This window comes from Oryx dammah, unplaced genomic scaffold, assembly GCF_014754425.2.
Source record: "Oryx dammah isolate SB20612 unplaced genomic scaffold, SCBI_Odam_1.1 HiC_scaffold_18, whole genome shotgun sequence".
In the NCBI taxonomy this organism is placed as follows: domain Eukaryota; kingdom Metazoa; phylum Chordata; class Mammalia; order Artiodactyla; family Bovidae; genus Oryx; species Oryx dammah.
This window is the reverse complement of record NW_024070202.1, coordinates 5,309,997-5,322,600: the sequence shown is the minus strand read 5'-3', so window position 1 is coordinate 5,322,600 and position 12,604 is coordinate 5,309,997. Positions and strand designations below refer to the sequence as shown.

General features: G+C 47.3%; 1 protein-coding gene across 2 annotated transcripts in view; it reads right to left on the bottom strand.

Moving 5' to 3' along the window:
- Positions 1-12,604, bottom strand: part of COBL (cordon-bleu WH2 repeat protein) — a 237,432-nt gene that overhangs the window by 125,912 nt on the left and 98,916 nt on the right. For both annotated transcript variants that reach the window (XM_040260219.1, XM_040260220.1), the window contains exon 2: positions 34-237. In XM_040260219.1, the coding sequence (XP_040116153.1) occupies positions 34-237 (204 nt within the window). The remainder of the gene's footprint in view (positions 1-33; positions 238-12,604) is intronic.

Genomic DNA, 12,604 nt, shown 5'->3' with positions numbered 1-12,604 from the left:
GCCCTCCCCCACTGGCCCCGGCCGGGCCCTCACCTCCCGTTGACCACACTTCTCTTCTCCAGCCCACTGGGCAGCACCACGGTCATGGCTACCACCCCGTCGTCCAGTGAATGCTTTCTGCTGAGCTGGTTCTGTGGGGGCCCGGGGGATGCTCTGCGAGGAGATCTCTGTCCGCTATGCAAGTTGGGGGTGGCAGGCTTCCCAGGAGGCGGAGGAGCGCGAGCCTTCATCTTCCTCCTGGAAAGGCGACAAGAGGAAGGATGAGAGAGGTGGCAGCTTTCAACCTGAAGTCAACAAAGCTGTTGACAGCCAGCAGCTTCTACGGACTCTTTCTCCTCATTGTTCATTCTTGTAAATATTTAGGGCCTTCTGGGTCACAGGAACTTTTAAAAATCAGTATATTACAACAAGGACCTACTGTATAGCACAGGGAACTGTGTTCAATATCTTGGAATAACCTAAAACCAAAATAATCTGAAAAAGAATATATATGTGTGTATGTATAACTTAATCACTTTGCTGGGCACCAGAAACATTATAAATCAAATATACTTCAATTAAAAAAATCAACATATTGGCACTCTTCAACACTAAGAGAAAATGGACAACTAAGCAAAGTGGAGAGCACGTTTTTTCAATTGAAGTAGAGTTGATTTACAGTGCTGTGTTAATTTCAGCTGCACCAGCCAAGCGAGGCTCAGTCACACATTTAATGCATTCGTTTTCGTCTTCTTTTCCATTGTGGTGTATCACAGGATGTTGAATATAGTTCCCTGTGTTACACAGTAGTTATCCATTCTATATATAAAAGCTTACATATCTGCTAGTGCCGACCACCCACTCCATCCTTCCCCCTCTCTCCTCCCCCTTGGCAGACACCAGTTTGTTCCCTATGGAGAATTCATTTTGAAAGTATGTATTCCTGGAAAGAAACAGCCTAAAGTGTATTCCCCTCTTGGGATGGGTTGGTGTGGAAGAATCTGTTTGGACCAGTCCTTTCTGAACCATTGAGTGGGTCACAGATTCCAGCTAATTAAGGGGGCTTCCCAGCTGGTCTATGTCGCTCTAGCTGAAATCACTGACCCAGCTCCAGATCCATGACTAGCTGAAGATCTGGAATCTATGAGTCCAGGATACTGAGGATGTGATGGGACTACATTAAGGTGTACGAAATTACCCAGAAAATCCACCAGGCTGACACCCACAGACATGGGCACTGTGGACAGAGGTGGCAGTTTTGAGGCAGGGGCTTCGATGATGTTTTAACACCCACCCGCTCCCCCTTAGTCTTCACCTTATTTCTGACTCTGCTTTAAATTCTTAATTCACCTTGTAGATTCCTAAACATGACAGTAAATCACCCACTCTGATGAACATACTTGGGAATTTTTGTCTCCTCCAGATTACTCAAGGAAGGCAACTGACCTTACACAAAGTCTTATTTTATATATATGTATATACTTATATATATATTTATATATACTTTTATATTTATACTTATATGTACTTTATACTTATATATAAAATATATACATTAGTTCAGTTCTGTTCAGTTGCTCAGTTGTATCTGACTCTTTGCGACCCCATGGACCACAACATGCCAGGCCTCCCTGTCCATCACCAACTCCCAGAGTTTACTCAAACTCATGTCCATTGAGTCAGTGATGCCATCCAGCCATCTCATCCTCTGTCCCTTTCTCCTCCTGCCCTCAATCTTTCCCAGCATCAGGGTCTTTCCCAATGAGTCAGTTCTTTGCATCAGGTGGCCAAAGTATTGGAGTTTCAGCTTCAACATCAGTCCTTCCAATGAACACCCAGGACTGATCTCCTTTAGGATGGACTGGTTGGATCTCCTTGCAGTCCAAGGGACTCTCAAGAGTCTTCTGCAACACCACAGTTCAAAAGCATCAATTCTTCAGTGCTCAGCTTTCTTTATAGTCCAACTCTCACATCCATACATGACAATTGGAAAAACCAAAGCCTTGACTAGACGGACCTTTGCTGACAAAGTAATGTCTCTGCTTTTTAATATATACATATGTGTATGTATATGGGTCTTCCTAGGTGGTGCTAGTGGTAAAGAACTCACCTGCCAATGCAGGAGACATAAGAGACATGGGTTTGATCCCTGGGTCAGGAAGATCCCCTGGAAGAGGGGATGGCAACCCACTCTGGTATTCTTACCTGAAGAATCTCATGGACAGAGGAGCTTGATGAGCTATAGGCCATGGAGTTGCAAAGAGTCAGACGTGTCTGAAGCAACTTAGCATGCATGCATGCATGCATGCATGTATGTATATATGTATATGTACGTATATACATGGACACATTTATTTATATGCGCCTTACTTATATAGGAGATCTTCCTGACTCAGGAATCAAATCCAGGCCTCCTGCATTGTAGGCAGATTCTTTACCATCTTGAGCCACCAGGGAAGCCCTTCCTTATATAAAAGTTTTATTTTACATAGACCCTGGCTATTGTATAGGAGCTGGCATTTACTCAGCCTCAGGACCTATGCTAACAATACCCTCCGGAAGCTCACTTCATTCAAAACATTTTGCAACTGAGAATACTGAGTGTCAGTTAGATCCAAGCTTCCCTGGAGGCCTGGGGAGGAGGTGTGTCTGGCTTCCAGGGCCTTGTCCCACCTACCTCGCTCTCCTCCCATCTGTCCTCCTCCAGACTCCAAATGGAGGAGCCATGAAGAGGCCTGTGAGCCCTCAGTGATTAACTTCTGCACAGCAGTATGCTGGGGCATTCTGTCTCAAAGCACCAGACATCAGAATTCCATGTCTAGACATTTATCCTAAAGAAACATTCCCACAAGAATGCATTGTGGGAGGTTCAAAGATGCTCAGTACAATTCACAATGGCAAAAAAAATATGAGATATTCTAACCACAGGTCCAAAAGAGGGAATTTCAATAAATGACAGTATACAAACAATGTTATACTGGTATTGGTTAAAAATACTTTACTTTTAATTTTATCTTACATTGGGCTGTAGCTGATTTATGATGTGCTTCAGGTACAGCAAAGTGTTTCAGTCATACGTATGTATGTTCTTTTTTCATCTTAGGTTATTAAGATGGTTATATAACACAGAGAGCCCATCCTGGGGTTCTGTGACAACCTAGGGGGTGGGATGGGGCAGAGGTAGGAGGGAGGCGCAAGAGGGAGGACACATATCTATATCTATATCCATATAGTTGTGACTGATTGACATTGTGCGGCAGAAACCAACAGAACATTGTAAAGCAATTGTGCGTGTGTATCCTCAGACACTTAAGTCACGTCCAACTCTTTGTAACCCCATGGACTGTAGCCTGCCAGGCTCCTTTGTCCATGAGATTTTCCCAGCAAGAATACTGAAGTGGGTTGCCAGACCCTCCTTCAGGAGATCTTCCTCATCCAGGGATTGAACCCATGTCTCCTGTGTTGCAAGCAGATTCTTTACTGCTGAGCCCTGGGGAAGCTCACAAAGCAATTATCCTCCAGTTAAAAAGCATACTGTCAAAATGACTATACTATCTACATATTCAATGCAGGTTATCTACATATTTAATGCAATTCTAATCAAATTGCTAATGGCATTTTCCACAGAACTAGAACAATAAATTTTAAAATTTGTATGGGGATGCAAAAGACCATGAATAGCCAAAGCACTTTTGAGAAAGATAAACAAGAGCTTGAGGAATCAGGCTTCCTGACGTTAGGCTAAACTGCAAAGCTACAATAAACAAAACAGTATGGCACTGGCATAAAAACAGAATTATATATCAAAGGTACAGGGCAGAAAGCCCAGAAATGAACCCACATACCTACGGTCAGTTAATCTACAACAAAAAAGGCAAGAATAAACAATGAAGAAAAGACAGTCTCTTCAATAAATGGTGCTGGGAAAACTGGAGAAGTAAAAGAATAAATATACTTTAAACATATAAGTTGATGTTCTAAAATGTTAAATACAGACATTTTAGGAAAACAAACTTCTTCAGAATACTCTTTTGAGAAATGCTGTTTATAAAAGAAATAAACATAGCAATAGATCATAAAACAGTCTAGAAAGACAAAGCAAAGATTTAGCAACAGCGACATATAGGTGATGGGTACCATGACATTTGTTTTGCTATTTTCACTTCTATGCATTTCCTAATATTTTCTATAGTATCACTTCTCTATGTATTACTTGTAAAATGAAATAGGTAATCTCAAAATGGGGGAAAACAGCAAGTAGGGTTCAGATGAGGCCTCAAACCATCACCTTTCATGCCACTGGCTAACACAAACCTTAGGAGTGGCACTTGGGTCTCATTCTCTAACCTGACAAGTAAATATAAATTAATTCTTTTTTCTTATGAAAAAACTTCAGACCTACATCATATTTTTACGCTTTATTCTAATGTATTGCATTTTTTCCCTTTAAACTTACAGAAATAAAGTAGCAAACGTATATTGCTCTGGCCTAAGGACTGTATAGTTAATTCATTTATTCCTCACAATAACACTCCAGGGAGGGACTGCCATTCCTGTTTTATAGGTATGAAATACAGGCACATCTTTCTCAGATTATAGACAATTTGGTTTCAGAGCCTGAAAATTTAACCAGTGCATTCTTCAACCACTATCAGGAAGACCAGATATTGGGCCATTTTACAGATGGAAAAGTCAAGGCAGACAGATAGGCTATATAAAATAAATAAACAGCAAGGATATACTGTATAGCACAGGGAACTCTACTGAATGTTTTGTAATAAGCAAGGAGATCAACTCAATCAGTCCTAAAGGAAATCAACCCTGAATATTCATTGAAAAGACTGATGCTGAAGCTGAAGCTCCAGTACTTTGGCCACCTGATGCAAAGAGCCAACTCACTGGAAAAGACCCTGATGCTTGGAAAGATTGAGTGCAGAAGGAGAAGGGAGCAACAGAGGATGAGATGCTTGGATGGTATCATTGACTCAATGGACATGAGTTTGAGCAAACTCCAGGAGATGGTGAGGGACAGGGAAGCCTGGCAGGCTGCAATCCATGGGGTCACAAAGAGTTGGACACAACTGAGCTACTGAACAACAACAGTAAGGAAAAATAATATATATATATATATGTATAACTGAATCACTTTTCACACCTGAAACTAACACAACTATATTTCAATTTAAAAAAAAAAAGAGAGAGAGAGAGAGAGAGAAGGCTGTCTTGAACTCCTTGAAAGAATTCTGCCGAAAAAGAGCCATTTGTTCATTCACCCAGCACTGAGATGGGGGCAAAAGAGACAGAAGCAATGTCCACTGCTCCAGGTTTCCCCAAATAAATGATGTCCCCACTACCCTGAGTCAGCCTTTCCATCCCCAATTTCTTCTCTTGCCACCCCCCAACCAAGTCTTCATCACCAAGGTCTGCACAAATGCAGCCTCTTCTTTCACCCCAATCTCCTGCCATCCCATCCTTCATTCCACAAACATGCACTGAGTGCGACCATGGGGACCTTCATCTTTCCTGCCTTGCTCTGCACACAGCACCTCTGACTGCACGATGACAAAGCTGCCCTCCATGGCTGCACAGATGCCTAGATAGCCTTCTGTGCTGGATTCTGCGGATCCAGCCTGCTGTGGTGTGCATGTGTGTGAGTGCACATGTGTACACATGCAAGCTGGCCAACACTGAGAACACTAGAATGTTTCAGGTGAACAAAATGAATTTCTGACTATTTTCGAAAAAAAGCAAAAATCAAAGATCTGATTGGGCCCTGAAAACCTTCGAACAAAGCCTAGCTGAGTGTGTGCATCTGGACCCATAGACTTCAGGCTATCACAGACCTGTCCCCTTGAGCTGTCAGGACATCCAAACCACAGCTTGAAAATCAGGGCTCTCCAAGTGTGGCAGGGAGAAAGCCAATTCTGATTTCATGTTGGAAACTGCTTCTTTGACTCGCTTTTCATTGCTTTTATTATTATAATCATACTCAATGGCTTGCCTGGAGGACCCTGCCCCTCTGCTTGACTGTGAACTAAAGTGCCGTTGTTCAACTCCTGGAGAGAAGGTTTGTCCCTGCCTACCTGTTAATAGGCGAGATTAACAGACTCCTTCCAAAGGCTGGCCATTCTCTTGGAGATGTTGTGCAAGACTGAAGACCCTTTCATTTTACTTCCCCACTGCCTCTCCCTCTCTATTCTGCCTTTTGACTTTAGTTCCTCATTGCTTCTTTCTCTCTCTATAAAGAACCTGGCATCCAGACCCCAAGAATATGGTTATTTTGAGGCACTAGCCTACCATCTTCACGGGTATCTGGCTTTCCAAATAAAGTCTCTTCCTGGACTCTCAGATTCATCGGTCTGTCATGTAGTGAGCAGAGCGAGCTTGGATTCAGTTACACACGCACCCTCAGTCCTGATCCCTCTCTGCTCTCGCCCACTCGGTTGGTGATGGGTCTCAGATCTCCGATCCTGGAAGTACGGACATCTCTGCTTGCCCTGCCTCACCATCTGACTGGTTGGTGGTTTTGTTCCTTTGAAGACACAGCTCAAAACCCTGTCTCCTGAGAATCCTCCAGGCGCTCCTGACCTCCAGACACACGTGGCTGAGCTCAGGGGTCTCTACCTGCCTGCAGAAGCAGCTGGGAAGTTTAAAGTGTGTTTACCTCTCACCGCGAACCAATCAAACCTGAGCCTCTCAGAGCTGGTTTATATTAACAATCACAACATCTCTTGAGAACAGAGGCTCTTGTCTTAACATGAAAATGGCATATGGTTTTACCTGCAAATTTGTAAAGCAGCTGATAGAAAAATATATAGTTAATATATATTAATTTGTTCACAACTTCATGAGTCTGTTTTCACTTCATAGAAATAACATCTGCAGATTTTCAGCAGTGAACATGAGAAAGTTTCACACCAAGAGCAATGCCTGGGGTGTGGGTGGATTTGAGGAACTGACAACAGGCAGCCTTTCTGTGTCCCTTGCTTCTCGTTTGTGGGGAACAGACCCCAGCCTCCATGACCGTTCCTGATTTTCAAAGGGCAGATTCAAACTGTTGCTAATCAGAGAAGGAAGGGAGGGAGGGGATAGGAGACACAGAGGAACAGTCGAGAAACAACGTGCAGCTGGGGCAGGTCCTGGTTCTACATCAGGGGATACGCATGACAGTATCGTTGAGCTCTTTATGAAACTAAGTTCCCCAACAGATGGAAGACGCTAGCATTCTCCACCGCAGGAAGGACCAGCTGAGGCCAGATTAAAGAAACCAGAGAAACTCATCAAAAGGCCACCTGAAGCCAGATTAAAGGAGTGCACGCCCTGCACACACTCCACGTCTGCAACCTTGCCCTTGAATCATCGCCATAGAGCTCCTCACCAAGTCCTCCTGGGAAGAGACACACAGTTTTGAGGGGCACCGGCCTGCGGTGTCCCCCTTTGCCTGTGCGACCCCATAGCCCGCAGCCCGCCAGGATGCTCTGTCCCTGGGATTCTCCAGGCAAGAATTCTGGAGTGGGTTGCCATTTCCTTCTCCAGTGCCTGCACGCATGAATCACTATGCTGTATACCTGAAAGGAGCATGATATTGTTAAGTCAACTATGCTTCAACAGCAACAAAAAATAAATACAACAAAAATATACTCTGTCTCATCTGATCCTCATATTCTAAAGGATAAGATCTCCAGTTCTCATTTTATGGCTGAGGAAACCATGCTCAGATGGGTTCTAAATGCACAGGTATCCCACAGACATTTGAGGAATGCCTAGATGACTTTTGCAAGGTAACTGATAAAGCAGAAGGGAGCAGAGGGTGGTTTCATGTCTGTTTTGTCTGGAGGAGGGGCCTGGAGGCTGCAGGAAGAAGTTCCCGGTGAGAACACTGCCAAGGAACCAGATGATCCCGCAGCCAGCGGGGACCCTGAGGACTTGGGAGAACAGGCGAGGAGTCAGGTGAGGGGGGCAGCATCTGGGCACACATAAGATGGAAAAGCAAGGCTGGAGGCGGCAGTACCAGCTCCAGGTTCGCAGCACGGGGGCTGAAGTGGAGGCCAGGTGGGGTGGCAGAGGATGCCAGGCAGAGAGGCCGTCAGGAGGCAGCGGGCTCTGGGGCGGGGACACTGCACGGCAATCAGACTCCAGCATAAGGCTCCACGTGGGCCAGCAGAGGACTCGCCATCGGAGATGGCCAGAAACAGACTTTCGAGGGGTTGAGCTCAAGATGAGAAAGGCACAAGCAGAGGGCACACGGGCAGAGGAAAGCGGTGACCCAGCTCTGAGGCCGCACCCGGAGGCAGCAGGAAAGAGCACCTCTTAGGTCGTTCTGAGTGTCCATCTGGGTCTGGGCTATCTCAGCGGAGTCTCCGCTTCCTGCACCTCAGTTTCCAGGTGGGTAAACTGAAAGCTGGATGGTAGGACTTCAGTTCTAATAAACCAAATCACAGAAAAACATAGACCCAAACTACCACCATCATATAAAATTAAACTAAGCAGTAGTCAGGATTAAGATGGCTAGTATCAAAAAGCAGAAAACAGAAAGCAAGTGATGGTGAGGATGTGGAGAAATTAAAAGCCCTATGCACTGTTGGCTGGAATGTAAATGGGTGAAGCCACTGTGTAAAACAGTGTGGAGATTCCTCAAGAAATCAAAAATGGAACTAGCATATGACCAAACAACCCCAGCTCTGGGAATATGCCCCAAATAATTAAAAATAAAGACTTAAAGAGATTATTTGCATATCAATGTTCAGAGCAACATTATTCACAATCGCCAAAAGGTGAAAACAACTCAAGAGTCTATCAAGAAATGAGTGAATAAGTGAAAGAAATGTGAATTCATTAATAAATGAATGAAAATGAAAGTGTGGGAAATACACATTATGGAATATTATCCAGCCTTTGAAAGGAAGTGAATTCTGACACATGTTAAAAGGTGAATGAATCTTGAGGACGTTATGCCAAGTGAATAATAAATATACCAGTCAGAAGGACACAGATTGCATGATTCCACTTATAGAAGCAACACAGGGCAGTCAAGTTCATAGAGACAGAAAATAGAATGGTGGTTACCAGGGGATGGGGGCAGATGGGCAGTTTCACTTAACGGGTTTACAGAGGTTTTGTTTAATAGAGTTCCAGTTTGGTAGATGGTTCCAGATGAAAAAGGTTCTGGAGATGGTTGGACAACACTGTGAACACACTTAACATTCCTGAACTGCATGCTTGCACACGGCCACACGTGGCCAATTTCATGTCATGTGACTGTACCACAATTTAACCATGACCGTTACTCCTAACAAGACCACACCTCATCATCATAAAATGAAGTCTGCATCTTTGTGAGTGTTCCTGCCGAGACTCTCTTTCTTGGGCACCCCTCAGTCTCTGCCTCTCGTGTCCCTCTGCCCAAGAGAGGCTTCTCTGGCTGAGCGCACTGGAGGGCGAGGCAGATGATGTAGGGCCTGATGCGGTGGGGGCTCACAGGCCCCTTAGAGGAAGAGAAGGAAGGAGAGAAGCTGGGTCCACCCACGGGAGGGAGCCCTGCTGGCAGCAGGGCCCTGCCGGGAGCAAGGGGCTGAAAAGGAGCTAGAGCGATGAGACCTCTCCGTGGCCTCCGCCTTGAACCCCCTCCATCCCAGAAGCAGCACAATGCCTCCGGCCTGTGTGTTCAAGGGGGCAACCATGGGCCAGTTCAATAGCAGGAGATGCCCAGGCACACGGACCCCCCTAGGCTCCTCTGATCATAAGCAGCATCTCCCCATAACACAGCACCAACAGCCTTCTCTACCCAGCAGGGGCCCCTGTTCTTCCCACAGGCCTGAGTGACCTTCGCTTGGTCCAGGGAAGCCAAGGTCAGGTCCCATAGCTGGTTCCTCCCTGTAGAGTCTGCGCAGTTGCTGGGCAGCTGGGGCCACCTGAGTCTAGAAGCAGATGGCAATCAGAGGGCTGAGCTTTTGCCCCAGTCTGAGGACCCTCCTGGAGCCGGGACTCAGGGCCTGGCCCCTTCTGGGTGCCCCCTGGGGGGCTCTTCAGGGCCTGAGTCACTGAGCAAGAAACTTACCTTCCCAGTGCTCTCCCTCCTAGACGAGCAGCTGGGAGTGCCCGGGCAGGAAGGACTTAGTAAATGAGAAAAAAAAAAAAAAAAAATTCTGGCATCTCAAATGTCATCAATCAGAGTTCCAAGCAGTTATATCTTAAAATCACACAGTCATTGCCTAAATGTCAGGACCAGGCCTGTGAGTTCCCACATCAGTGGGGTTGCTGTTAGCTGGTTTTTATACTCAGAGCCCTTCAACTTGAAGCAGGAGGCACAGATGCTCCCCCTAAAGCCAGATGATCCTAGATGGTGTGGGCTGTGTGTTTAACACTGTCTGGACTCTGAGTGCAAATCCCAGGACCCAGTCCAGGCAGCTGAGTTAAAACCTAACTCCACGGGCCCCAGCCGGCGCCCAGCCAGGATGGAGGAGCCGGGCAGCAGGGCCGCAGCCTCAGAAGAGAAAGCCCACATGCCTCTCCACTCCCTGAGCAGAGTCCAAGGTGCTCTGCTCTGTGTCACTATCCACGGACAGTGATGCTGACGCCAGCTTGGCTGAATGACAAGCCTGCAGGATCCCTGCCTGTGCACCCTGGCGGCAGCCTGGGCAGGAAGCAGGGCGAACAGCATTGCCTGAAAGGGATTCCAAAGAGCAACGAGGCACACCCACTCTTCCTGGGCCTGGCCCACCGGTGAAGCCAGCTCGGGCTAAACAGACCTGTGGATGCTGCAGGCAGAAGGGAGTCGCCCATCCCTCTCAAGAGTCTTTCCAAGCATGATGTTTGCTTCCTGCTGCAAGAGGCAGAAAGCTGGACACAAGCTGCCCTGGTTCTTGGGTCAGGTCATTTCCAGTGTCACCTGGCTCCTCCTGCCAGCAGCTGGAGGAGGCCTCTGCTCACCCCAAGGGAAGGAGCAGCTGGAGGCTGCCAGGCGCTCCCCATGAGAAGCAGCCCAGGAGCCCGGGGGTGCTCCGAAGGCCCACCCAGCCTCCTAAACCTGATGCTGCGTTGAGTCACCTCCCAGTGGGCCTTGGCTGCAGTGAAGGATTCAGAGATCTGGGGAGCACAGTTTCAAGGAAGCACCAGAGAAAGGGGGCAGAAGAGCAGGGTTTTAATAATGACATCATCAAACATCATTTTGCACACTTAGATTTAACTTCTCCTGTGAGCAATGCCGGAGAAGGCAATGGCACCCCACTCCAGTACTCTTGCCTGGAAAATCCCATGGATGGAGGAGCCTGGTAGGCTGCAGTCCATGGGGTCTCTAAGAGTCAGACATGACTGAGCAACTTCCCTTTCACTTTTCACTTTCATGCACTGGAGAAGGAAATGGCAACCCACTCCAGTGTTCTTGCCTGGAGAATCCCAGGGATGGGGGAGCCTGGTGAGCTGCCGTCTATGGGGTCTCAGAGAGTTGGACACGACTGAAGTGACTTAGCAGCAGTATGAGCAACGCCACGTGTGTCTGGGAAGACAGTCATCCACTGATAAATAGTTAGGGGCCCCATCACATCCCAGGGCCATCAGAAGATTGACAATTGCAGCTAGAAGCCACCCTCCACAAGCTCGTGGTCCCCGAGGGTGGACAGCAGTTCACGAGACACAGAAAGGACGGTAGAACCACACGGGCAAGGAAGGTAAGATGTGCTCTACAAGGATTACACAGGTCTCTCCATTTAGACAGAGTTCACCAAGATTCTGGAAATGATTTGTGAGTGGTGGTAAGAAAAATCAGACAAAGGTGGCAAGAACAAGTGGGCATAAGGCTGTCCCCAGCAAGGAGGTTAATTTTGAGGGCACCAAGGTAAGGAGGGCTTGGGACGTAGGACCACTTCAGGAATCTGGCATGTGGTAAGGCGTGGGGATAAGTATAGGCGGGGGTACAGAGGGCCTGGGGCGTATGGAGCAGGAGGACTTCGGGAAATTCCTATGAACGATGAGGAACAAAACAGACTCTGCCCACAAGGTGACTTACACATGCACACAAATACATGCACACCTGTGCACGCACCCATGCATACACCCCACATGCATACCTGCACACACACACACACACACCCCTGCACAATCACACCACACACATACACATGCGCACACATGCATACACAGCTCTGAGAGGCAAGTTCACGAACAAGTGCAGATTTAAGGCAGCTGACCATCAGCTCCAAAGGAGAAACTCCACTGTCACGAGAAACAACGAGAGAGGAACAGGGGCTGGAAAGAATAAGGGGCAGGAAGACCCATGTGAGCAGGCCTAAAGGGAAGTCAGCTGCTGTTAGAACAGCTCCACATGGGCAAGGATTCTGCACGCTGGGCGTCAGCAGCCGGGCTGAGGTGAGGGCAGGGGTGCCGGCTTGTCTGAGGGAAACACGCTAAAGGCATGCAGACAGGTGTGCAGACAGTCCTGAGAAGACGCACTCAAAGGCAGCTGTGGCGCTCCCCCTCCTCCACATCCCACCCTAAAGTGGGGGGCGTCCCACCCCCAGCAGCCTCCAGTAGGGTCTGGGGGTGGATGTTGTATTTCCTTTTGTGCCCAGGTATCTGTGAGCTGGGCTGGTGGAGGTAAAGGTGAGGACACGAGGGCAGAGGTGTGTGG